This window comes from Neocloeon triangulifer, unplaced genomic scaffold (genome assembly GCF_031216515.1).
Source record: "Neocloeon triangulifer isolate White Clay Creek 2 clone unplaced genomic scaffold, ASM3121651v1 ptg000014l, whole genome shotgun sequence".
Classification (NCBI taxonomy): domain Eukaryota; kingdom Metazoa; phylum Arthropoda; class Insecta; order Ephemeroptera; family Baetidae; genus Neocloeon; species Neocloeon triangulifer.
In genome coordinates this window covers 17,216,006-17,240,819 of record NW_026775556.1, presented here as the reverse complement: position 1 = coordinate 17,240,819, position 24,814 = coordinate 17,216,006, and the positions used below count along the sequence as shown (strand labels likewise).

Here is a 24,814-nt window from a genome sequence, read left to right as displayed (position 1 = left end):
ATCCACCCACTTCAGGCTTTTTAATTCAAATTTAATCCATTTAAAATTTTCTTAACAGTTTCTCATTTTATTGCAAGTTAATTTAAATATATTAAAGAAAGACAATTATAAATTCATAAGTTCTTTTATTAGTTTTCAATTAATAATGGAATAGTTCACTAAAATTATGAAAACACTTTGTCTCACAAAAGTGCAAATTCATACCTCCAGCAATTTATTCGATCATTTAAAATAATGAGCACAATATTAAAATGCATGACTAGCAGTAAAAAAGAACGTACATTAATAACTCATGAGCTTATCTAAGCTTATTAAATATAGGTTTTACACAAATCGTCTCAGAAAGTATAGTTTCGTTAAATAAGAAATCCAGTAGAAATTTACTTAGCCATTTAAAAAGTACCGAGTGAACACCACCGGGCTTTGATCAATCAGAGTCTTCACTGTCATCATTCCTTAGTGGAGCGTGCAACCTTTCAAGCTCCTCCTGCAGTTGCAATACATGCTCTACAGGCACAGGTCTTCCATCAGGTCCTACTCTGCACGGCTGGATGATTCCACTCCTGGATCAAATTATTCATTTTCAGTTTATAAAACAACATAAAATGAAGATATAACCTTGTCAATTGGTCAATTTTCTCAACCAGTTTCACAGCTTCATATTCCTTTTGCTCATCCGACATATTTTCCATCGGATCTGGTCTCGGCTCTTCGAAACAGCCAACTATAGGGTTAATTCTGCAAAAACAGTTATCTTATTTTTGAAAATTTAAAATTATGATTGTTTTCCATACTGGTCTTTGATCAGTTTGTACTCGTCGGTGTCGCTATCTTCACTGTCGGAGGAGTAGCAGCCGCTCCTTCCACGGCCTCCCAGCATCAGGCCTCTGTTGGCCAACAAGCCGGCTGCATTTCCGTACCCGACGTACTTGACAAATCTCGCCACTATGTTTTTTTTTTTTTTTTATTGATTAATTATGATAAAAACTCAATTACAAAAAAAAAATACCTTTTTCTTTGCAAAGCACAAATAGGAAATCAGCAGCCAAATCCCGAACTTGTGTGATTGGCGTTGTAAGAAGAGCACATAGCAAATTCCTGCTAGTGTCGCCAGTTTCTGGTCGCTGCATGACTTCATCAGTCAGGGGTGGCAGAATTTTGTTCCTCAGAAATTTCCTCATGGGTCTCTGGATGAGACATCCCTGGCTGAGAAATGTCAAGATCGGAGACACATTCTCCATCAGATTTTTTACTCCCTCGGCCGAGAGGGCAACGTCCTGTAAAAACTTCAGTCAACTTCTTAATTGTCAATACAAAAATTTAAAAAATACCGTTCTGCTGACCACAAGACGTCTGTACAAAAAGTCTGATAAAACGATGAGGACTTCCATATTTTTGCCTTCGAACTGAGGTTTGTCCTCCAAGCCATTGATTGTGGGCATCAGATTTTCGTACAATGCAGGAGGAATGGCCATAAGCAGATTAACGGAGTGACTACAAACATAAAAGGAAAAATAAATAAAAATATCTCAGTGGGTGATTGAAATTACCTCCGCACATCGTCTAATTTTTTCTCATCGGGTGCCCCTAGCAAGAGAAGCTCACGAAGAATTTCCACCAGCCTTACGAGCTGGCTTTCAATATTTGCATCTTGATTTTGTACCAGGATGTTGAAAAGTGCTTTTAAAATTTCACTTGACAAGTCAGTTTGCTCCACCTAAGCATGAGTAAATTTTTTAAAAGCTCAATTTATTTCCTAATTTAAATTGTATACAGTCAGAAATTTTGTTGTACTGGAAGAAGCTCCTATGACATCTATTAAACAATTGGTCAGGATTTCAACTCCTTGCTCCTCGTCTCTAACTCGATTTCTATGAAAAGATTTACTTGAAAATGTACATTAAATATTTTATAAAAAGTTACATTATTTCTGGGCATTTGGCAGTGATGAGAAAAATCAATTTCAGGTCAAACAATTTGACAAAGTAAGGAATATTAGGGTCCTTGATGTTTTTCAGTCTCTTCAAAATGCTGCCTATGCAATGGCCTTTTGACATGTAAACCTGCACCACTGGACTGTTGAAAGTGAGATTGCTCAGGCATTTCAGAGCGGCTAGGGCCACTGAAATAAAAAAAAATTGAATATTTACTTAAATATTTAAATAAATTTTAAATATTTTACCATCATAACTAGAGTCGGATTTAGCTGCACTTTCGCCCAGTCCAGCCAAGTTAAGAAGCAAGTCGATGCAGTCCTCTTCAATGAAGTCACCAAGACCATCCTTATCCCGACTAAATGTAAGAGTATTAGATTCAAAATTTGAACAAGAATGGTTTTTGCAACCTCAAGATTAACAAGCTGTTCAGGCAACCTTGCGAAAAGCTGGAGTCCTGCGAGTCTCTCAAATATTTTATTATTAGGTTCCAAATGCTTCTCCTTTTTTCGACACTGCCAATATCATCAAAAGTAAATCGGTGCGAATTCTGAAATTTAAATGTCAACAAATAAATGAAGGATACCATGCATATGCATAATGCTTTTTGAAGCCTCTCAAGTTGATTGATTATTTTACTACGTGTCGATGTAGAACATTTCTCAAACATAACACAACTTTTTGAATTGGTTTAAGGCACTTTATTAACTTATTTATTAATTTAAATTACTACCTTTTGGAAAAATTCGGTGAGAACGAGACGAACATCCTCGCGACTTCCACTTGTCAAAAGAGCAACAGCATTTGAGTCCATCTTCAGAGCTTCTTCCTACGATTTTCTTCTAATCAATAACTATCTAATTCTTAATTCCTCGGTTAGGTGGGATAATTTAAGTTACACTTTCAGTGATAAAAAGTACATACTAGTCCAGATCAAAGGTTTTCCGGCACAAAAAGTATGTATGAATGTCTGAAAAGTTCTCCGGTGCAAAAGCAAAAAGCAAAACCTGTCAAGTGACCTCAGCCAAGCCCATTTGTTTACATCGATGGTGGCGCCGTTGCGGCCAAAAATTGAGGCCGACGCTATAAAAAAAACAAAGAGTAAACAACGCGCTGAAGAGGGAAAGAGAAAAGAGATGTGGCCCGAGTTGTGCCGACTTTGCGAGCGGCCAGCGGCCGAAGGCGGCTATCGAGGCGCCGAATTAGATTTGCAGGCGCTGGCCGAGTGGTGTTTGAATTATTTGGGCACAACTTTGGCCGACGAGGTCAAGGACGAAGACCTGTTTTGCTTCTTCTGCGTTTGGGATGCGAGGTAAATAATTAATCAGAAGAATACCATTTTATTACATATTTACAATTTGCTTTTCCCTTTGAGGTTTTTGCAAGAAACGATGGTTGGCCCTGAATCAGATCTTATTCCGTGCTGGTGGCCGGATGAAAAAATCAAGGACTCAAAGCTAATGTCTTATGAAAATTTTAAAGGTAAATATATTACATTTTTAAATATTTATTTTTTTATTTGAATTTATTTTTTTTTTTTAATTTCACTAGTTGGAAAACTTCAGCAGTGCTGGGTGACCTTGCAAAAACTGCCCCTTTTCCATGAAAGTGCAACAAGTGAAATTAATTTGGACAAACCAAAATTCCAGTGCATTTATTGCATTAAATCTTTTCTATGTAAATCTAAAAAAAATTTTCATATAAAAGTAAACCATGGGACCATTGCAATTCGTTGCAATTATAATGTAAACTGTTCTAATTACTTTTTAAGTATGGAGGAAAGAGATTTGCACATCAAAGAGTTTCATCTCAAATCAAAAGTGCCAGTTCTTCGAAACTGCATTTACTGTGAAAGAAAAGACTTTACCAGAACTGCACTTTGGGTTCATATTAAAAGAAATCACACTGATGTTGCCCTCGTGTGTCCCAAGAGGTGTGCAAAAAAACATTTCAAATCAGAAAATGAGCTGAAAATCCATTTGGAGACTCATCACAAAAGCATTGAAGAAAAGAAGAGGTTCAAATGCTCATCATGTAACTACCGGGCTATGGAGAGGGGTTATCTTAAATCTCATGAGGTGAAAGTTCACCACAAGTTAGTTCCTTTATCATTTAAGTGCTTGGAGTGTCCAGCTACTTTTATAAGCAATGCAAGCTTAAGAAGTCACAATTCCTATTACCACAAATATCGGGACTGCATTCATTGTAAAATGAGAATTTCATTTGGATATTTTAACCAACATTGCTATATTGTCGGTTGCAGAGTTTGCAAAATTAAATTTAACTGCCGTGGATTGCTAGACGATCATAAGTTGAAAGGATGCCCTAAGCCATCGTACAGTTGTGAATATTGTTTGAAGGCATTTGAAAAAAAAATAAATATGCAGTACCACTTATTCCGTGAACACCTGCAGGTGCCGAACCCTAGATTTAAAGATTGCCAACACAAATGCAAAATATGTTTCAGTTCTTTTAAATTACCTGGAAGTCTGAAAAAACATATTTTTCATAAGCATTCTATTGATCGCAGAGTTCAATGTTTTCATTGCCAAAAAATATTTGCAAGAAAACGTGAGTTAACTTACCATTTGGCTGATAAACATGATTGCATTGAAAATAAATTCAGCTGCCAATTCTGTCTAAGAAAATTTTTCACTGCCTATCTATTGAAACGTCACACACGCACACACGATAAGAAAGCAAAATGTTTTGTTTGCAATAAATATATGTTGCCAAAAAGCCTTACAAATCATTTCATAATTGTACATAAAATAAAACCACAAAAGTTGAAAAATGTATAAAAGCGTCAAATTAACCAGTATGATTGTGTTTGCTTATACTTCAATGATGATCTTTTCATAAATTTTTTACATTTTTCCTTTTTTTATTTCCCGTTTTTTTTCTTGTTTGTAAAATTGATCAAAATTGATTTTTTTCCTTTGTATGATGAAATTTTGTGCTGTTGGGTGTAAATATAATAAAAAAGTATTTGCAACTAAAATAATATTCATTTCATAATGTTTAGAGTGCAATTGTTGTAGCGCAGATTACATTTTTTTTTTCAATTTTTGTATTCACACAAAATTATTTCGGCCAGTAGCTGACGGCGGCCTTCGAGCAGCTGAACTGGACTTGAAAAAATGTGTTAAATAGTGATGCAGAGACTTCTCATCACAGCTTCGGGCTAGATACATTTCTTGGACTGGAAACTTTGACGCATGGAGAGGGAAAAACTTCAAAACTCTTGGCAGGTAGGCAGCATGAAACATTATCTCCTTGAGGACTTTGGTGGTGGAGTTTCGTTCGTTGATTTGGAGAGAAAAGGTTGTTGAGTATTCCTCGCCATCTAAGCCGACGCTGTAACTTATGTGCAGGAGTTGTCCTTTGATGGAGCCTTGCCTCGGATCTTGTGTGGTGACAAAGTGGATCGTGTGCGCCATATTCTCATCAACTCCTCGAAGTGAACGGTAATCAGCAAGAGCGACACGGACATCTCGGTGATCGACCTCAGGAATGGGCAACTGCTGCTGCTGGTTGCTGGTGGTCCACATTTTCAAAATTTTGACGATCAAAGAGAATTCTTCTAGTAAAAGTGCTTGAAATTTGAAAGTTTATGAAATACAATTAGTGTCAACAACAATTTAAAAGATTCTGATTGTTTAATTGTATATATTTGAATTATATTGCATAATTTTTATTGTTGATTGTCTTATTGTTGATTTAAAGCATTGTTTGCACAAATTTACAAAAAAAAAAAAATGATGATAATTGGAAAAGATAAATCAGAAAAGACATTTTTTTTGGGTATCGAGTCCAAATCCTGGGTCAGAAAAGGAATCTACTATTCCTCGTGACCTTTTAGCTATAAGAGAACAATGAAAAACAGCGCTCTTATTAAGCCCTTTTAAATTGTCTTGAAATCATAAATAAAAAGAAGCGCTTTTCTTGTTGATAAACGGCGATCGCCTGTTATGCACTCTCGGGTAAACAATAAAAGAGGTGTTTAATTTTATCATATTATGTTCTGAAAAATGTCGACTAACAAGGAGCTCGGGGCAATTTTACGCAAATTGTATCAACAAATTTCAGAAATTTTACAGCGTGCAAGAATTCCACTAATGAAGTTTCTTAATTTACTTATAAAAAAAAATACGAAAATTAACAAACAAAATCTTTCCGCCAAAACTGTGACAAAAAAATTGATAAATTTTTGACATTGTTCCTCTTCTATTTCCCGTTTTTTCTGGTTTGTAAAATGTATCAAAATTTATATTTTCCCTTTGTATGATGAAAGTTTGTCTCAGTTTGTCCTGTAGGGTGTTAATATAATAAAAAATTATTTGAAACTCAAATAATTTTCATTTCATAATTTTTAGAGTGAAAATTACATTTTTTTTCTTCACACAAAATTTTTTTCTTATACATGTGGATCTGTGCAAATGGTGTCTTTTTTTATCCGCATTTGAAACTCTGAAACTTGACAAATGCGCAAAGAAAGTTCATTTCATTGCCTAAATATTATTTCACAGAGGATCATTTATTTAATTGTATTCAGGATTTAATTTTCTTTTGTGCCACATATTATTGAAAAAAAAAAACAGACTAATTTTTTCTGGGACGCTCACGCTCAACTCAAGTGCTGCTCATGCAATGAATTGGGAATTGGGAAGCGCCGCCTGCAGCAAAATAGTGCTCTTTGCAATCGCGCCCTTCTGTAGTGGTGCGAATCGGAGGGATATTAAGTGGGCGGAGTCAGTAATTGTTTGCAATGTGCCAAGTCATGTCGTGTGTCGATTTTCTGTTCAAAATTCGGTTGAAATGAAGACTTTTTGGGTGATAACAAGAGGAAATCTGGTCCAGCCCGGCGACACGCATCGGCCGAGTTCAGTTTGGGCTTTGTTCCCAGCGAAAAGCAGCAGGTTAGTTTCAATTTTTTTTATCCAGGTGTTTTACCCTTGCCAGTCTCACCAGAAGCATCAAATTTTTCTATTTTTATTTATTTCCGTGCAAAGCAATCGTTTTAAGCACAAAACTGAAATTTTTAATCTAATTGTTGTTGATAATATAACTGAAATTAATCAAATTTCATTCTGTAAGGTGATTCAATTTTTAATAAACATGATCGCAAAAAGCCCAAGTGAGCCTAGAATCAAAGGTGCTCCTGCCAACAGGAATGGAACCGTGTAGGAATTGAAATGGTCGAACATTTTACCTGGAAATATGAACTTTCAAAACAATAAGAAAACCTATTATGGATAATTTAAGTTACCAGCTATTGTAGGACCTAGAGTAACGGATATTGCGCTAATTCCGTTCACAAATCCAATCGCTTGCGCGGCGCCTTCGGGACCGCACAAGTCAAACGCGATGGGCCCGATAAGACTGATGAAACATCCGTCGGCAAGACCAATGCCAAGGCAAAGCAATATCATGTAAATCCAAGCATTTGCTGGCACGAGCAACATCGTGAAAATTCCAATCAAAAAAAGGGAAATCTGAAATTCGTTTATTTAAAAAAATTAAACTAAATCAATTTTTGTTTTTCTCACTTGCTGTAGCAAAACTCTGTTGATTTTCTCGTGATCAGAAAGCAGTCCAAAGCCCACCCGTCCCACGGCTGAAGCAACACCAATGCACATTACTAAAGTTTTTCCGTCGTCCCCTGGGAAGTTAATTGATACAAATTTCACCTAAAAATTACATTGCATTTAATTAAATATTATATAAAAATCCTTTTTATTTCCCATACCAAGTGGACAAAAGGGACAAAATATCCGAAAAATGCAAAAGGAACTCCAATCGTCCAAATGACGAACTTCTTATTTTTCCAAATTTTCACGTTAAGAAAAGATTCAATTTTCAGTTTCTTTTCCTCCGTTCTGCCAACATTAGCCCCTTCAGGCACCTATATTACAGATCAACATTATTTAAATAAAATATAATTAAAACAAAATCAAACTGTGTAGGCAAAGGAAACTGCAATAATGATTATCATTAAAAGGGCAACGACTCGAAGCGTCCAGTCCAGTCCGATGGATGGAATCAGGGCTCCAAGCACCGGCGGCAAAATGAAAGTGAAAACCGAGGCGCCGGCCGTCGCGATTCCGCACACCAATCCTATTCTGCGTCTGAAATGCAGCCCCAAAACGGAAAGGGAAGGGTTGAACGAAAGAGAGGCGCCGCAACCAAATAGAATTCCGTAGGTGAAATAAAGCGCTTCGACCTAATTATAGAATTGAATAATTTTATATCTTGGTCAAATTGGTCAAATTTTACATATTGAACGACGAAAGATGACGCAAGCATTCCGATGAGTGCGAGAGACCCACCGATAATCGCGGTCATTCTGTTGCCCAATCTGTCAATGAGGATGCCGGCCAGAGCAGAAAAGGCGAAGGTCATCCCGAGACTTAATGAGCCGACAAGGGCTGAAAGGAACATTTAATAAATATTATTGCATAGACAGTTACAATTGGAATATTTTCAAGTATTTAATCACAATTGAGGTACAAAAAAAGGAGAATTATTTTGTATGTAAAAAAAATACTTATATGAAATTTATAAATTAAATAAAAATAGAATGAGTAGAATTTTCTGTAATGGCTGCTGATTTTCTCATGATCAGAAAGCAGCTAGTCAACATCACTCAACCTGTCACATGGCTATGAAGCAATACCAATGCACGATATTCTTAAGTTTCTTCCATTATCCCCTGTGGACGCTAATTTTTTTAATTGTTTATTTCCAGTTTTCATGAAAGGGTTAATTATTTTAGGCATTATTTTTTTAAACAATTTTTTAACATTGTTATAATTTATTTATTAATTGCTGCCAATGCATCATGCATTTTTATGCTTCTGTATCACAGAGATATTTATTAAATTATTTTTAATCAAATATATTCCCAAAAGCTTAATTAGCCTTTTTAAAACATTACTTTACTTTAATGTCACGAGCTCGGAAAACAACGTGTACGCAAAGAAGAAGTTGCTTAATTATGTAATATATCGTACTTGTTTTTGTAAAGATACGATTATCACAGTAGTTACACACTTTTTCAAGTTTACGCATTTCACAAGCTTTCCTCAGGTGGAGATCATAATTTTTTAGCTGCCCATATTATCAAAGGGACTTTACTTGCAAGGCGTTGGAAGTAATAAATCAACTGTGTCTGCGTGTGCTGGGATTCGCGGGTGGTCTGCGATTTTAGCCGCGTACGTGCTTCTCTTTTTGTGCCTTTTGGTTAACTTTTTTTAGGGCTTCCGGTATAATAGTAAAAAATTTGAAAAATAAGCATGCATAGCGTAAGTTGAACGAACTAATTATAATAAATTACAATTTCTTTGCTGAGAATAGGAGATAATAGAAATTAAAAAAAGTTTTTAAATTTTATTATACAATCCGGTGTGTATAAATTTTGCAGTAACAGATTAGAATAAATAATTTTAAGAATACACATTTCCAGAAGAGGGTTAATATATATGAAAATATAACAATTAATACACATAATCATAATATATATTCGAAAACGTTATATTCGCAAACCTTACATGTTTTATAAGACGTATCCGTGACGCCCGATGAATCTAAAATTCTCTGCAGCTCATAGTAAATGACACTGTAGGAAAGATTGATTCCAAAAACCAGTCCATGAATTATGAAACTGGCTGCAACCACGAGCCACGCGCGAAATCCACCATCAGCCGGTGCCCAGGGGTTTTTGGGCACCATCTCGTTTGCTGCTGCGGGATCCATCCTTAGCACCTGAGCAGCCACTTTGTTCTTAAAGGATAAACTGCCGACAATTTTGCATTTCTGCCCAAGCAAATCGCGGCCCCACCACCTGCATCAAGTTTACAGCAAAATGTTTACGCGCCTCACGTGTTTGTTCGCCGTTTTTCTTATATGCAGATTCTAAAAATAGAGCGCCCTGAAATTTGGGGACAGGGACACAGTGATCCGATTTGCTATAAATGTAAACAATCATATCGGCTTGAAGTTTTTTGATTATTAAACAATTTTAATCCGTCGGTCTTTATGTTGAATATATTTTTTTACGTATATTATTTAAGCTGAGAGAAAATAGGTTTAATAGCAGATTATGAACTCGTATTCCTGCGTGGGTGCATGTGTTGTGCCACCCTACTTATTTTTATTGCCTTCTCGTGGCTGATGAGCAGATTGAATTATTTAATATTTCCATTAATAAATAAAAATAAATTGTTATGCATTTTACATTGCACCTCTGCATTAATTAAATGTAAATATGTATTTTGAATAAACTAATTTCGAAATCTTCTTAAGATCTCAATATTTTGCGTCAAACGAAAAAAAATTTGTTAATAAATAAATCAATCGTGCAAATTATACAGTTATAAGAAAATGAACATATTTTATTGAAAACGATAACGTCAAAACAAGATATTTTATAAATAAAATCGCAAGATCGTTCTTCAGCAGAGTTCCTCTGGCCTTTCTGATCAAAATCAGCGGATTCTTCTCAAACCTGCCATCGCGAAAATCACAACGGCACAGATCTTCCCTGTGAGGGTCACGTCCTTCCACATCTTGCCGACTGCATTATTACCTTGCAGGTTGCTGCCTGCAGGCTTCGAGTTCTTCTTGGCGGAGGCAGACCGGAAGCGGCTAGGCATTTTACCGTTGCTTTGGAGCGTCAAGTGCAAAATAATGAACGTTGGTTATGGACATGCGTCGTTTTTTCCAACAATCCTTTTTTTCACTCTCTCGAATAAATTGTTTTCAACAATTGAATGTAAACAAGGTGATATAACAATTTGGAAAAATAAACAACAATAATTTAACAATTTTGTCCAAATCAAAGGCTTTGCAGCACAGGAAGTATGTTTGAAAAGTTATCCAGTGCAAAACCTGATAAACACAGAGACGCATTGCTTGCAACTTGAATAGCAAAAAAATTAGCTTGTGACCCCAAAGTATAACCCCAAAGTAGGTCGGTGGTTGTTCATACATTTTTCTTGCCCTCAGTATAACATCCTACGAAGGAAAAGCGTATTTACCAGACAAATATAATATGCAACCGGCTCAACGGAGGAGTTGTGCGAGCTGCCTAAATTCAGTCGTTAACTCCAGTGTGGTACCGAGCGCTTTACATTTTTGAGCAGTGTGTTTTGTTTTGCAGTCTTGATTTGCTTATTGTCTACCTATACGGGACAATGTTTTCTTAATTTTGATTAAATTTGCAATGTTTACGAAAAATTTAAGCGTTTAAAATAAATTAATAACACGTTTAGCTATTTTATTTACCTGTATTATTATTTAAAGTATAATTATAATAAATTGATACTAAACTTATTAAAAACTTTAAAAAAAGACCAAAACTACCAGAGGTAGAGCTGCGGTTTCTTTCATTTTTTTTTTAACTCATAAACATAGATGGTGGCCAATATACCTTCACGCCAGTGTTGATGAATTTTATGATTAAATCAGAACTGTTTATTTCAATTTCAATTTCTAAAGCAATGCCTACCATAAAAATTTGATAATTATTTATGTAATGATTGTTATTTAAAAATGTAAGACAGAAGTCAATTTTTAACACACATAATTGCAAAAAGCCCCAAAGCACCCAGAATCAAAGGCGCCCCTGCCGATAGGAACGGAACAGTGTAGGAATTGAAGTGGTCGAACAGTTTTCCTGCAAAATAAAATTCTTGAGAACAAAGTAAAATCGCTATATTTAAATTGATACCAGCAATGGTTGGGCCTAAAGTGACGGAAATGGCGCTTAGTGCGTTCACAAACCCAATTGCTTGTGCGGCACCTTCGGGGCCACATAGGTCAAATGCGATTGGGCCGAGCAGACTAAAGAAGCATCCATCAGCTAGACCAATGCCCAGGCACAGCAAAATCATGTAAACCCAAGCATTTGCTGCCACCAGCAGCATCGTGAAAACTCCAATCGAAAAAAGTGAAATCTGGCATTAAAAATTAAAAACAAATATTTAATTCATTTCTCACTTGCTGGAGCAAAACTCTGTTGACTTTCTCGTGGTCAGAAAGAAGTCCAAACGCCACCCGTCCTACAGTCGAAGCGACGCCAATGCACATTACTAAGGTTTTTCCGTCCTCTGCCGGGAAGTAAATTGACACAAATTTTACCTAAAAGTTTTAATTTATAGTAAAATACAAAATATTCCTTTTTTCCCATACCAAATGGACAAAAGGGACAAAGTATCCAAACAAGGCACACGGAACTCCAACCGTCCAAATGACAAACTTTTTATTCTTCCAAATTTTCACATTAAGAAAAGCTTCAAGTTTCAATTTTTTGTCATCATTTCTAGTAACTTGTGCTCCTTTTGGGACCTATATTTTTTTAATAATAAAATATGATGCATGAAAAAAAATTAAACAAGCCGTGTAGGCGAAGGAAGCTGCAATTATGATGCTCATTAAAAGGGCGATGACCCGAAGCGTCCAGTCCAATCTGACGGACGGAATCAGGGCTGCGAGCACCGGCGGCCAAATGAACGCAAAAACTGAAACACCGGCTGCCGTGATTCCACACACTAAGCCTATTCTGCGTTTGAAATGCAGCCCCAAAACGGAGATTGAAGGGTTGAAGGTAAGGGAAGCGCCACAGCCGAATAAAATTCCGTAGGTAAAGTAAAGCGCTTCGACCTAATTATAGTTTAATAAGGATTTGTATTTGTGGAAAAATAGTTTAATCCTGCGTATTGAACGACGAAAGATGACGCGAGCATTCCGATCAGTGCGAGAGATCCGCCGAGGATCGAGACTGTTCTGTAGCCCAACTTGTCAACAAGGATGCCAGCCAATGCAGAAAAAGCAAAGGTCATTCCAAGACTCAATGAGCCAACAAGGGCTGAAAAGATAAATAGAAAATTATAGAAGTCCTGTTATTGTATATTGATAAAAATTAAAAAAATTTATTAATGAGAAAATGAATGTTTTAACTTATTTTGATGAAATTGAAAATAATTGAATTTGCAATAAAATATTAGATTTTTTTTAAATTTTTATTTGTTTCTGCAAACTCACATGTTTTATAAGACGTTTCGGTGACTCCCACAGAATCCAAAGTTTTCTGCAGCTCGACGTAAATGACACTGTACGAAAGATTAATTCCGATAACCAGTCCTTGAATTACAAAACTGGCAACGACTGCAAACCACGCGCGAAATCCGCCGTCAGCCGGTGCCCAAGGGCTTTTGGGCACAGTTTCGTTTTCCACATTAGGATCCATTCCAAGCAGCCACTTCCTTGATAGGGGATAAAACCAGAACCGACCGTTTAGAAATGGGAAAAGAGGGTAAACAATTTTGTATGCATTCAATTTATAGTCACCTTTATAAAGAATCTTTAAAAAAGTTCACTTATTCCGCCGTTTTATTATAAATCGAATCGCTTTCTAGCACCTTGCCTACTTATAGTCAAACTCTTCCTTCGTAAAATTACACTGCCAAAATTTGAGAATATCTGCCTAAACAATTAACGGCCCCACCACCAGCTAGAAGCGCAAGCTATCAGCCTTACGCGCCGCACGTGTATACCCTTTCGCTATTTCTAGAGCACCTTGCACCTAAAATAATCAGTAAAATTTTAATTACCTTTTGACGAATGGTTGAATTTGAAAGAAAAATATGTTAGTATCTCTTACAAGCACAATTTAGGACCATCTTTTTAGTTACATAAATTTTGCAAAGAAATAAAATGAATAAATATTACTGTGATAATAAATCACCCTACAATAGATACCATTGCAACCAGAACATTCCCAGTGCTCGTTGACAAAGTGGAACTTTTCTTTCACCTAGATAATCATCAGGTAGAGCCTCATAGGAGGTGTTGTTTCCTTCTTTTTTTTTTACAAAAAATACAAAACTAACTAAGAGAGGTGCTGTAGAAAATAGAATTACACAGGTTGATTTAATACAAAGATAAATTGCAATTGAACGACGCTCTCCAATCAGACAAAATGAGAGACGAGACCCATCAATTGTGGAGATTTTCCGAGACTCACAATCAGTTTTTGTAATTCAGGATGCTGACCGTGGCAGAAAATGTGAAAGCCGTGTCAAAATTGTTTTGAATATATCATAATAAATTATGATCATTGATTTTAATATTTCCTATTATTTAAAAATTATTTTCAAAGAAAATATGGAAAATATATTTGTTCATATTTTTTTTTTTGCTAAAATTTATTTTCAATATTATGCAAAAAATAATGTCATTAAAAATGAATTTTTTGCACGTTACAGTTGTTGCATGACGATGGCCACGTTTGTCGTATTTTTATCAATACTTTTGAAATATAACGCATTTCAGTTTTTCAAGTCATGTCAGTCAAATTTAATTACATGTTTTCAGTTGTTTTCAGTCTGAATTTTATCACACTAAACATGCCCATACTGTTCCGGGAAGTGATACTGTACTTACTTTAAACGTTCTGAAAATAAGCAAGTGCAAGATATGAGGAGTACTTTTTTACTTACCATCTATACATGTATGCACATTTTATCTTGGCGTTATTTATTGAGAAAACAGATTTTTTTAAAAATCTTTTCTTTGCGTGGAAAATTAAATTATATTTCTTTGCATCAATGTCTACAGTGAAGCAAAAAAGAATAATAAAGAAAATCAACAAAATCTGAACAAAATGATATGTTTTAACAGAGTTTACCTTTCTGGGAACTGACATAATTATGGGTTTTTTACTGTTGCTCTTGAATATCAGCACTTCAAAAAGCTTGAAATATTTTTGAATTTATTTATCAGAAGTATAAAATATTAATAAAATTTTACTTTCCCAGGTCTGAATAAAATCAATTCAAACAAATGTCCCATTTATATTTTCAGTTCAGTCTCTGAGCTTAATAATTTTACTTTTTTCCGTCTATGATCTGATCAAGTGATCAAAGAACTGAAAAATGAGATAACTGTGCCTCCCATTCTATTTTTATCAATTGGAAATTAAATTGACAATCTTCCGTTGGTTGCTCGGAACCGTTTTGGTTAGTAGAGTTGGTGCTGACGCATCGTCATTGTTCGACTCTAGGACTGCCTTGGACCTGTAGAAGGTTCGTCAGTCAGTCAGATGTGCGCACCTTCGTCCCGTGCATACCAATAAGGGCGGGTGGGGCTCGTCGTCGATCATTACCACGATGGGAACGCCACTCACAAAACGCTTTCCAGAGGTGCTGCTGCTCCTGATTTTGCCGCACGCATCCCAGCCATGGCCGTCCTCCGTCTTCTGGTGAGAAATTTCCACCCGTTCTAATCGAATTTCGCCAATTCAAAATCATATACGCAGTAATTTGACATGATTTTGCGTCAATCTATTGCCAAATTTATATATAACCAGTCCTTTTTACGTCAATTCGAAGCTTTTGATTTCTCTGCTTTGATCGATGAGAGAAAATTTTGTCATTTCGTTATGCTCATTGAGAGAGCATGAGGGCTTCCTCTTATCTCGCTGCACCGCCCTCATTCACAACTGTATGTTTATAGGTTTTTATCGTTGCTCTCTCTAATTAAAGGTGCAGGTGAATTTTTTCTAGAATAATTCAGGTTAGGATATTTCAGCTCAATATCGTTCATAAAAGTTTAGAGAATTAATTGTGGTATTTGCGCTCCTTTTGAAAATCAAGAAATGTTTTTAAGTTGAATGGTAACACTCGAGGTGGATTTCATGTGTTTCCAAATTTCAATTCACGAGTTTGTTAGTTGTTACGAGAAAAATCTGAAAAATATTTAGGTTTCAATCTTTTGAACTTTCATATAAATTTAAGTTGTTTTAATTTTAAATAATGTCACTCGCAATCGCTCTAAACGCAAAGGAATGATAAAACAAAATTTTTTTAGTACATCATTATAATTTGTAGCTGCTTGTAAATTAAATATTCTTAGGGGCAAAAGGTTTTACAAAATAATCATATTTAGAATGATATGAATTTCAAGGTAAAAAAACAAACAACGTTTAACGCATAAAAAAGCTGCTTTTCGAACACTTATTATGTAAATTATTAGTTTTTCAATATTTTTAGCAAAATGTATGCTGGAAAATATTTTGTATCAATATTTTTAATTAATTTACTTGCAATTTGCTGTTAGCAGCATTCACTTAAACCTTTATTTAAATAATTTTAAAATTTTCTACCATCATCAATTGACAATATTTTATCTGTTAAATAATTTTAGAAACTCTCTAGAAAAACGAAAGGAATCGAGAGTTTTCAAAATGTGTTCACGATTGGCCATTGAGGACTGTATAATTTTGGATCGTAGCCAGGAGGGAAAGACATTTTTAGGGGGGTTTCCGAAACGAAACGTAGTCTGAATTTTAATCACATATATATTTGATTTCAAACGAATGTGGTGCTTTTTATATCATCCACTTTAGACAAAGGCATTTTTCAATAATGAGACGGTTCAGGTTTGAATTGATTTGTATTCGATTTGCAGCAGTTGTGGCTAATTGTTGTGGCGAGCATAATTTGGTGTCCGGCGAGAGGTCATCAACTCGGCTCGCGGTGCCACAACAACGAAGACTGCACGCTGGAAATGTCCGGCGGGGTCATGTGCGACGAGGGCCGCTGCGAATGTCTGCCTCATCACGTGCCACTCAACAGAAGCACCTGCATACAAGGTACCTCCTAATGGCGTGCGAATATTTATTATATGACACGCCGCAAATCATTATCGCACACAATTTATTCCGTCGACGCGCGCGCCTGAATAAGAACGGGTCGAGCGAGCCAACAAGGCGAATCATTCGCATTCCTCGTATCTTGAATATGTACTTGACAATTTGAGATCCTCAATTAAATCGTCAATGAGGTAACGTTAAAAAATAAGGAAATAATAATAAATATCTTTCTTAAAAAAAATCATTGTTAAGTAAATGAAATTAATTTTAAACTTCAGCAGTTTCTGTTTCAATTTAGAAAATTTGAATTTAAGTTCCGATTTCAGCAAGTCTCCTTGGATTTGACTGTTTGCTTGACTCGCAATGTAAAGACCGAGTGGAAAACAGTTCTTGCGTGAACGGCTCTTGTAGGTGTGATGCAGGTTTCATCCCTTTCAAGCGGCACGCCTGTCTCCCCCGTGAGTATTACTTATATTTTATATTTATATATATTATGCCTCACTATAGTTATTCAATCGATTTTGAAAATTAATTTTGTTTAGAATTCCCACAATATTCTTTTTTTGCACGTTAATATAAATTGCCAATTTTTCAATTTCAAAAAAGCGGCGAAACTGGACCAAATTTGTTACTCGGAGGAGCAGTGCCGGCTGTGGGATTCGGACTCGACGTGTGACTACATCATTCCCAATGTCATCGGCCGGTGCCATTGCACGCCTGCATCGCGGCAGCTCGGGGTCCAATGCTTGCCAAGGACCGCCAATAATAACAACAATAATGACAGTACGTTTTGCCACTTTCAATTTTTCCAGTCATAAATATCATAAAGTTAACATCCGCTATTATTTTGCCTTGGCCTCTAAAACTGACTAAAAAAATATAGCCACAGCTAAAAGAATTCTCAAAATTGAAAATGATGACAGAAAATTTTGAAGTCCCAGAAAAAAAAACTCAAATTTCACCTATGTATGTTAAATTTCATGATGATCTTCCATGGCAGTATTCCACAAAATCGGTATTTTTGTTTATCAAAGTTTCAATGATTTCTCCAAATTCTGCAAATAATTATTTTTAAAACCTTGTCCACTCAATTAATACCACATAAAATTACTAATGTTTTTTTTCGTCAATTAATTCTGCACAATTAATAATTTCAGTTGTTGAAGTTGAAACAGTCGACACATCATCACTAATCGTCACGACCCCTGTTAGTTTGGGTCTCCGTTGCATTTCCGACTCGCAGTGCTTAAGTTCGGACCCAAATTCGCGTTGCCTGAACGGGATTTGCGATTGCAAGTCCAACAACGGCTCGGCAGTTCCGCACTGCAGCGCCCTCAACACCGGCTGCTACCCTGGCACCTTCCAGGTATGAATAAAAAAAAATCAGCAGGAAAAATGATTGACAAAAAAAAAATCAGTGCAGGGCGACTGGGCAGTGCATCAGTTGGTTTTTCGTGTGTGACGGTCGGGCGCATTGCGCGGACGGTTCGGACGAGGACGGCTGCAATGGGCCGCAATGTCCACCCCTGAGTTTCAAGTGCAAGAGCGGAGGTTGCGTCAGCAGAGCCTCCCTTTGCGACGGGGTCAACGACTGCAAAGGTGGCGAGGACGAAATGGGCTGCCATGGACAAAAAAGTATGTGTGAAATAACTTACTTAACTTTTCCCTCAACTTTTATTGACAATTAGCTGTAAAATTCCATAAAATTAATTGTAAAATGATAAATTAATAAAATGATCGATTCTAGCTTGTCCATCTTTTACTCTGAAGTGCAGAGGAGTGGACACGAAGTGCCTGCCTGAGTACGAACTCTGCAACGCGGTCAAGGGTTGCGCTGATGGAAGTGATGAGGTGCAGATTTCCTTCAATCTTATGACTTGTGAAAATTCAGTAATTTTTTCTGTAATTACAGTTGAGGTCGGTTTGCCGAGGGAAAAGAGGAAGAGGCATACCCGGCGTCACAAATACTGCCAACTGCCCGTTCAGGTGCGCCAATGGAAGGTGCCGGTCCTCAGCAGTGGTCTGCTCAGGGAGGGATGGCTGCGGAGATAATTCTGACGAGGACCAGTGTGCAATTTGCAGTAAGCAAAATTTAAATTGAACTTATCCCAACGCGAGCTAAATCTGCTTTTCTTTTTCAGAGTGTCCAACGTCATGAGAATATACAATTAATTAATTAATTTATAAGTTTTGCCTTAATTATTGTAAATTTAAGAGAATTAAAATGTTGAAAAATTGAGTTTTCAAGAAATGTCTATTTTTTCCCATGATCATATTCAGAGCTGAAATTATTAGGATTGGAAAAATTTATTAATTAAATCCATTTGTTGGCATTTATTAGCACGATGTTTTAGCTCAATTTGAGAAATGAAAACTGGGCTTATCCTTGTTGAAAATTGTTTCTAACATAACAAATTTCCAACAAGGATAAGTCACTTCTTCAGATCAAGAGAACTTATTTATGTCTGCATCAGTTGAATCAAATCAAGGCGCTTGTAAGCGTGATTCCAGGACAAGAGTTCGGCTGTGATACATTTGCAATGACCTGCATCACAAGTCCCACTCTAGCCCTGGAAGCACGTCCGGCCTGTGGCGATGATCAGATCCCCAGCGTCGCAGGGAATGCGGTAAGTCTTTCCTTGTGCAAACGCCAGGAGAGACTTGCCCATGCCCCCCAATGCTGGGGAAGTCGAGCGCTCGACTGTGCCTCTTGCTGCGCTGGCAGCCCCTTTTATACTCGCTGGTGCGCGCTGATTGGCCGCGACGCCTGGCGCCGAGCGCCCCCTCCCAGCCGCGACGGCGACATGCAACCGTTGCGGCGGAGAATATTCTAGATCGGGACTGCTGCTTTCTGCATCTCATACTATATGACGGCCCGTTTTGAAAATAATTATTATTTAATCAAATTCAAATTTTTTAATTTCATAAATAGATTTGGGCATATTAAAGAAAATAGTTGTTAAAAAGCTAGTTATTTTATTCAACTGGGAGACCATTTTTTAACTTAAAGGTATTTTCTGGAATTAATATTTATATCATGATCATCATGATAATATAATTTTGGTAACAACATAACTGTATTAATTTTGAAAAAAAAGCCATCATTTTTGTAATGGCTATAAAATTTTACATAATATATAAAATATAAATTTCTTATTGTTGCAGAAATTTTTATTTAATGAAATTATTTTTTTAAGTGATTAAAATAAATTTTTTTTATGTAGAGTCTCAATGCTCCAGACAGGGTACTTTTTTGTTTAAATCAGTTTAAATACAAACCAAATCATCATTATATTTACGTCATTAAAACTGTGTTTGAGAAATTTTCAATTGAACACAAATTATTAATTTTTGGTCAAGATTTTAATAAAAAAAAAAATTAGCAACTAAATCTGGAAACAAAAATCCGTAAATTAAATTAAGGTTGACCAAATATGATAAAATTAATAATTTTATTAATTCTATTTAATATTTATGGCCATTTGAACTTTTTAATTTTTTAACTCTATAAAAATATGACTGATCCAGTAAGAATAAAAATATAAGTGCGGTGCACTTGAAAACTAGATTTTATACGGCGGTTCGGGTCGAGCAGGGTCACGGTTGACGACCTTGGCGGCCGAGTGCGAATGCCCATAAAACATGCAAATTACTCGGCAGCGGGCAGACGCGCACTCTTATTCGAACAACAGAGAGACATTTATTTATGAGAAAACTGAACACAATTGAAATTTATACCTGCTGATTTCTAAAACAAAATTTATAAAAGTTGTTTTTAGCAAACGCGCATTTTTATAATAGTGATGACGTGCGTTCGGCGATTTTGTTTTTTGCAAACAAGGAGATAATGGTGCTCACGACGGACGGTCTTGAACTTGCACGCCAAAACCGAATGCATAATTTTCAGTTGTCTCGGAAAGGTGGATGAGACTCTCGATTCGTGCCGAGCGAACGACCACATTGACGTCACGCCTTGGGAAAAGATCCTACTGCATGTCTGGAAGAAATCACGGAAGAGAGAAAGAGATAAAATAAAACACATTAGGAATATATTATTTTCTCGAGAGACGCAAAAACAGACAGAGAGTTAAAAATTGCGCTTGTTCTGCGCCACAGAGGAGTGCGTGATTTATTTTTTCTTGGACGCAACACCAAACAAGTTTCATTTTGTGAGAGAACAGAATTTTTTTAAATAAAATTAATGTAGTCGTGCCTTCATTTGCTTTGCAATTACACTCTAACCTTTGCTCTTCAACATATATTAGAGTTCTACACAATTTTGATTCAAATTCATCTAAATATTGTTTTATTTCTTTAAATTGTAAAATTACAATTTATTTCTGTAAATTAAATTTATTTTAAGTAAAACAGTTAAATTGTGAAAAATACAAATCAATATATCTCCACCATAAATGGATCTAATTGTAAGCAACTCCATTTTTTAACATTCAAATTAATGTCAAATTTTTTTAGTTTGCAAATACATTTGCCCTAAAAATTGCAAAAATTATTCTATTCCAAAATAAACAAGATTTGTAAATTTCAGCATATTATTGCTTAAAAAAGAATAACGATTAAATTAAATTTAATTTTAATTCTTGAAAAAAGCATCGTTGAATCAAATTAGATCAAATTAAACCACACAAAAATTAAATTAAATGCATTATTTTTATATTGAATTATTCATAATCGTAAGACTGTTTTTATCGTTTTCCCTCTTATTTTAATTTGTAATTATACTTGATAATTGAATTCATATATTAACTTATTTATACAAGAACAATACAAAATATTTAAAATTATAAAAAGAAAAATCATTCGGAGGCAACAGCGACTCATTTTTAAATTAAATAACGTTGGCTGAAGATATTCGATTGGAGTTATTTCCTAGAATAATTCATGAGCAATCTAAAAAGGTTGTTTTATCAAGTTCTATCTTTCCAAAGAATATGTTTAATAAGTCAAAACAAAAATAAATCCACATTTTAACGTTCTATCGTTTCCTTATCTCAAATAAATCTATTAACAATTCCGCAGAAATTTGTAACTCGATAGACAAAAATTTTTGCGACGAATAAGGAAACAAAATTGCGTGGGCAGATCTCCTTAAACGGCCACAAAATCTCAGGCAACCTGAGCTTTTTCAATAGCGATAAACATAAAAAAAGAACAGATGGGCAGCAGATAAAAAAACGTGTCGGTTCTCTCGGCACCTCAAAAATTGGAATGCGTGTGCGGGGGCGCAGAGAAGAGCAGCAATTTATGCTTGTCAAGCGCGGCTGAAGCGACCGTGTCGTGCCAGGGTCGGCAGCATCCTGAGGAGGCAACCTTCGGGTGACACCTCGCGCGTACACAAAAATTTAATGCGTTATCGGGCGGTCGGGACGGGAAAGAATTGAAGCAGGAAAAAGACTCATCTTCGCCGGGACTCTCGGCGCAGTCTTACTTTTTCAGGTGGCGCGCCAAGGTCGCGGCCATCGAAGGGTGGCGGGCGCGCGGGTTATAAATGTGAAGGTTGAGAGGCGACATAAAATAAGGCTGCTCGCGACAAAAGGATGAACAGACTAACGTTTAAAAATTACAACGCTCTGAACATTATAAAACTAAAAAAAAAAAAATTAAGTTTTTTTTAACAAAAACCACAATTAATATAAGTAAAAAATTACATTTAATATTCTTTATTACTTTTGAATTTTTTTCACGTTTTGGTATTGTTGATTGGGTTGATTGTTGTACATGTGCTGTGTCTAAAATATTTCTGATTACATACCGTTAATTTTTTTTAAACAAAATGCAAGAAAATCGGAAAATATATCGTTTTTATTGTTATAAAACTATAACAAAATTTTCAGCTAATTTTTAATAGTTTCATTTAATGTTCATAGTTTTATTGTGATATGCTTACACATTCTTGCTTCAAAAGATAAATTGTACAACCAATCCGTCAATGCTCGAGATCAATTAAAAAAAAAACCCTAACATTTGTTGAAGTTCAGTTCTACTTTGAATAAATATTATTGTATAAAACGTATAAAAGAAGGTATGAGAGGAGTTTAAAAAATTTTCCATGGATTTTGTTTAATATTTTATACCATTGGAAACCGATTTGTTTGGTTTTATTATTCAGCAAAATTTTTCTATGCTAAATGAAAGTCGTTTTTTTTTCTTTCAATTTATTCGACAAGGCGATTGTGATAAACAAAAATATTTATTGTTTACGCTATTGCTAGAGTCACAACCGAAAAGGCCTCTGTGATGCGTCGATTTTTTTCTCTATTTGATGACGCGTCATTGCCGAGCTCGTGTGAATCGGTGAGTGAGAGAAATGTTTTTTTGGGTCGAAAGTGTAGCGCATCACCACTTAAAAACAACAACAGTAAACAAAATAATATTTAAATGACTGCAAATCGGAAGTGTTTTTTCTTTGAGATGCGAATTTACGAGTTAGAGAGCCAGGAAGAGGTGTAAAAACCGCGATAAATGGTTGTTTACGGAAGGCACCGTTGGTAGATCTTTTCTGGTAGATTTTTTTATTACACTTCTTAAATGCTACAAAATCTGAAACGTCTTTTAACAGCATTTTAAAAGGCTATGCGACAAAAATTCATAATAGTTTATAATTATGCAATGTCACATTTTGTTTAAACTTATATTCGACTCGACGATCTATAATTAATTGTAATTGTAATTATATACAAAAATTATTTCTGAATAGCCACCTCCAATTTGTGTTTCTCTTTCATCCTATGTGTCTCTTTTTATTTTTTATTTTATTTTTTTTTTTTTTATAAGTTCTGAGAAATCATACATCGACTTCTTTTTTGGAATAGAGAAGTGATAATGACGATGTTTCAACTAAATTAAACCAAGCATGAAAATTTCAAATATAGTTTGAAATAAATTGCAGTAATTACATGTGCCATTTTTATTTTTTATATCTTTCAGCATAATTTAAGGTTTTAAATTACATGTAAATTGCAAAGCACCAGCGTTATTTTTATAATATTGCTCAGTAAGGGTTCTGGGAAAATTATTTTGCTAAACAATTAGCAACTTTTATTACTTTGGAAACCCCATGCCCCATGCCACAATGCAAATATTGAATTGAAACATTTGATAAAACCACCTCGGGTGTTTGGCATTATATTTAACTCCTCGGACACTTCATTTGCAAAAAGTTGACCTCCACCTTGGGAAAATATTATGTCATATATAAATTTAAGGGAAAACCCCTCGCATTTATTGATTAACTCTTTCCTTTATCCAACTGTTATCTCAAGAATAGTTAATCACATTTTTTCAACAAGCTGCTTCCATAGAAAAGGTTTAGGGGACAAAAAAGGTATGCCAATTCGAATCCTATCTCTCAAGTTCATTTTCATATAGTCTTCTGATAATTTTCACGAGCGCAATGTCCACGCAGCAATAACTGGTTCTTGTTGAAGCGAAAGGCGATAAATTAAGCGACAGAAGTTGTGCGCAATTGAAACACAGATCTGTTATTTCTTTTCACTACATTTTGGACCAGCAAAAGGAATGGAGTGAAAAAGAAACTGAAGATCCTGTTTACAGTGGCGAATGAGTCGCGAAAAATGCACATTTATTTTGTGGGTTGGCATCACGTAAACATCGTAGTAAATATGGAAACGCGCGCTAATCCCGGCGACTGCGGCTGGCAAATATAATAATATCCGAGGAAGGGTCACAGGAGGAAAGTGTTCTGCGGCGGCGGCGGCGGGATGATGAAGCACCGCGTGCTGACGCCGTGTCCGACCGGCGCCGCGTGGAATGCGGACCCAGCAGTCGTCGTCCGCCCAGTCTGTATGCTAATTAGACGATTAATTAACCCCTTCCCCGACACGCGCGAATATAATGCGTGATGGATGCGTTTAGCCGAATTATTGTTTCTTCCTCTTTTGTCGCACGCAACTGACCCACCACGCAGCCAAGGACCTTTGGCGCCGCCACTTAAATTGATTTCGTCTGCAGCTCCGTATTCAATAAATTTTTTACATAATTTTTTTCCATTTAAATAGTGAATTTTGATGGTACTCAATGGAATACCTATTATAATCTGTAAACATGTAACATGAAATCATCCTGACTTGGAAACATAATTTTTATTAATAGTTCATTAATTTCAATTGAGAGCTTGATTAAAATAATTATTTTTAAATATACCTCTTGCACTTCAACGCTCTCACATGTTAGATATAAAAATGCCTAA

The 24,814-nt window shown here is 35.7% G+C and overlaps 5 protein-coding genes across 11 annotated transcripts; 2 read left to right on the top strand and 3 right to left on the bottom strand.

Moving 5' to 3' along the window:
• Positions 1-104: 104 nt before the first annotated feature.
• On the bottom strand, positions 105-2,988 carry LOC132200049 (synembryn-A). Of its 3 annotated transcripts, XM_059625227.1 has the most exons (12): positions 2,859-2,988; positions 2,668-2,763; positions 2,345-2,484; positions 2,183-2,292; positions 1,924-2,122; positions 1,775-1,871; positions 1,551-1,717; positions 1,332-1,494; positions 1,010-1,286; positions 795-945; positions 619-738; positions 105-563 (listed from the first exon to the last, which is right to left on the bottom strand). In XM_059625227.1, exons 2-12 carry the CDS (start codon positions 2,746-2,748, stop codon positions 428-430), a joined length of 1,641 nt encoding a protein of 546 aa, XP_059481210.1. In that variant the 5' UTR covers positions 2,749-2,763; positions 2,859-2,988; the 3' UTR covers positions 105-427. The 3 variants fall into 3 exon arrangements, with proteins under 3 accessions (XP_059481210.1, XP_059481208.1, XP_059481211.1); XM_059625225.1 differs by having other exon boundaries at positions 2,668-2,958; XM_059625228.1 differs by having other exon boundaries at positions 106-563; positions 1,010-1,277; positions 2,668-2,958.
• Positions 2,989-3,040: 52 nt separating this feature from the next.
• On the top strand, positions 3,041-4,929 carry LOC132200234 (PR domain zinc finger protein 5-like). Its single transcript, XM_059625553.1, has 3 exons — positions 3,041-3,246; positions 3,310-3,416; positions 3,486-4,929. The coding sequence occupies exons 1-3, from the start codon at positions 3,071-3,073 to the stop codon at positions 4,733-4,735; spliced, it is 1,533 nt and encodes a 510-aa protein (XP_059481536.1). The 5' UTR covers positions 3,041-3,070; the 3' UTR covers positions 4,736-4,929.
• A 38-nt stretch (positions 4,930-4,967) lies between these two features.
• On the bottom strand, positions 4,968-9,742 carry LOC132201078 (monocarboxylate transporter 10-like). Of its 2 annotated transcripts, none has more exons than XM_059626971.1 (7): positions 9,485-9,742; positions 8,211-8,362; positions 7,894-8,157; positions 7,684-7,839; positions 7,484-7,624; positions 7,204-7,429; positions 4,968-7,159 (listed from the first exon to the last, which is right to left on the bottom strand). In XM_059626971.1, the coding sequence occupies exons 1-7, from the start codon at positions 9,687-9,689 to the stop codon at positions 7,143-7,145; spliced, it is 1,161 nt and encodes a 386-aa protein (XP_059482954.1). In that variant the 5' UTR covers positions 9,690-9,742; the 3' UTR covers positions 4,968-7,142. The 2 variants fall into 2 exon arrangements, with proteins under 2 accessions (XP_059482954.1, XP_059482953.1); XM_059626970.1 differs by having other exon boundaries at positions 4,968-7,146.
• On the top strand, positions 6,694-18,838 carry LOC132201079 (sortilin-related receptor-like). Of its 4 annotated transcripts, none has more exons than XM_059626975.1 (9): positions 6,694-6,853; positions 16,404-16,587; positions 16,902-17,045; positions 17,194-17,370; positions 17,745-17,953; positions 18,006-18,222; positions 18,335-18,438; positions 18,500-18,668; positions 18,729-18,838. In XM_059626975.1, exons 2-9 carry the CDS (start codon positions 16,503-16,505, stop codon positions 18,743-18,745), a joined length of 1,122 nt encoding a protein of 373 aa, XP_059482958.1. In that variant the 5' UTR covers positions 6,694-6,853; positions 16,404-16,502; the 3' UTR covers positions 18,746-18,838. The 4 variants fall into 4 exon arrangements, with proteins under 4 accessions (XP_059482958.1, XP_059482956.1, XP_059482957.1 ...); XM_059626973.1 differs by lacking the exon at positions 6,694-6,853 and adding an exon at positions 15,083-15,195 and having other exon boundaries at positions 16,407-16,587; XM_059626974.1 differs by lacking the exon at positions 6,694-6,853 and adding an exon at positions 15,112-15,195 and having other exon boundaries at positions 16,914-17,045.
• Positions 11,294-12,563, bottom strand: LOC132201096 (monocarboxylate transporter 10-like). The gene is made up of 4 exons (XM_059627005.1): positions 12,126-12,563; positions 11,934-12,074; positions 11,665-11,890; positions 11,294-11,610 (listed from the first exon to the last, which is right to left on the bottom strand). Exons 2-4 carry the CDS (start codon positions 12,021-12,023, stop codon positions 11,501-11,503), a joined length of 426 nt encoding a protein of 141 aa, XP_059482988.1. The 5' UTR covers positions 12,024-12,074; positions 12,126-12,563; the 3' UTR covers positions 11,294-11,500.
• Positions 18,839-24,814: the final 5,976 nt, after the last annotated feature.

Excerpts from the sequence above, each read along its gene's own strand:
- LOC132200049 (XM_059625227.1), bottom strand. The coding sequence starts at position 2,748 with ATGGACTCAAATGCTGTTGCTCTTTTGACAAGTGGAAGTCGCGAGGAT. Across the intron at positions 1,495-1,550 it reads AAATTAGACGATGTGCGGAG|TCACTCCGTTAATCTGCTTA; the intron begins GTAATTTCAATC and ends TTATGTTTGTAG. Across the intron at positions 739-794 it reads TACAAACTGATCAAAGACCA|AATTAACCCTATAGTTGGCT; the intron begins GTATGGAAAACA and ends CTGTTTTTGCAG.
- LOC132200234 (XM_059625553.1), top strand. The coding sequence starts at position 3,071 with ATGTGGCCCGAGTTGTGCCGACTTTGCGAGCGGCCAGCGGCCGAAGGC. Across the intron at positions 3,247-3,309 it reads TTCTGCGTTTGGGATGCGAG|GTTTTTGCAAGAAACGATGG; the intron begins GTAAATAATTAA and ends TTTCCCTTTGAG. Across the intron at positions 3,417-3,485 it reads GTCTTATGAAAATTTTAAAG|TTGGAAAACTTCAGCAGTGC; the intron begins GTAAATATATTA and ends TAATTTCACTAG.
- LOC132201078 (XM_059626970.1), bottom strand. The coding sequence starts at position 9,689 with ATGGATCCCGCAGCAGCAAACGAGATGGTGCCCAAAAACCCCTGGGCA. Across the intron at positions 7,840-7,893 it reads CAGTTTCCTTTGCCTACACA|GTGCCTGAAGGGGCTAATGT; the intron begins GTTTGATTTTGT and ends TCTGTAATATAG. Across the intron at positions 7,430-7,483 it reads ACAGAGTTTTGCTACAGCAA|ATTTCCCTTTTTTTGATTGG; the intron begins GTGAGAAAAACA and ends AACGAATTTCAG.
- LOC132201096 (XM_059627005.1), bottom strand. The coding sequence starts at position 12,023 with ATGTGCATTGGCGTCGCTTCGACTGTAGGACGGGTGGCGTTTGGACTT. Across the intron at positions 11,891-11,933 it reads ACAGAGTTTTGCTCCAGCAA|ATTTCACTTTTTTCGATTGG; the intron begins GTGAGAAATGAA and ends TTTTAATGCCAG. Across the intron at positions 11,611-11,664 it reads TTTAGGCCCAACCATTGCTG|GAAAACTGTTCGACCACTTC; the intron begins GTATCAATTTAA and ends TTTATTTTGCAG.
- LOC132201079 (XM_059626972.1), top strand. The coding sequence starts at position 15,175 with ATGGCCGTCCTCCGTCTTCTG. Across the intron at positions 17,954-18,005 it reads GCTACCCTGGCACCTTCCAG|TGCAGGGCGACTGGGCAGTG; the intron begins GTATGAATAAAA and ends AAAAAAAATCAG. Across the intron at positions 18,439-18,499 it reads GCGCTGATGGAAGTGATGAG|TTGAGGTCGGTTTGCCGAGG; the intron begins GTGCAGATTTCC and ends CTGTAATTACAG.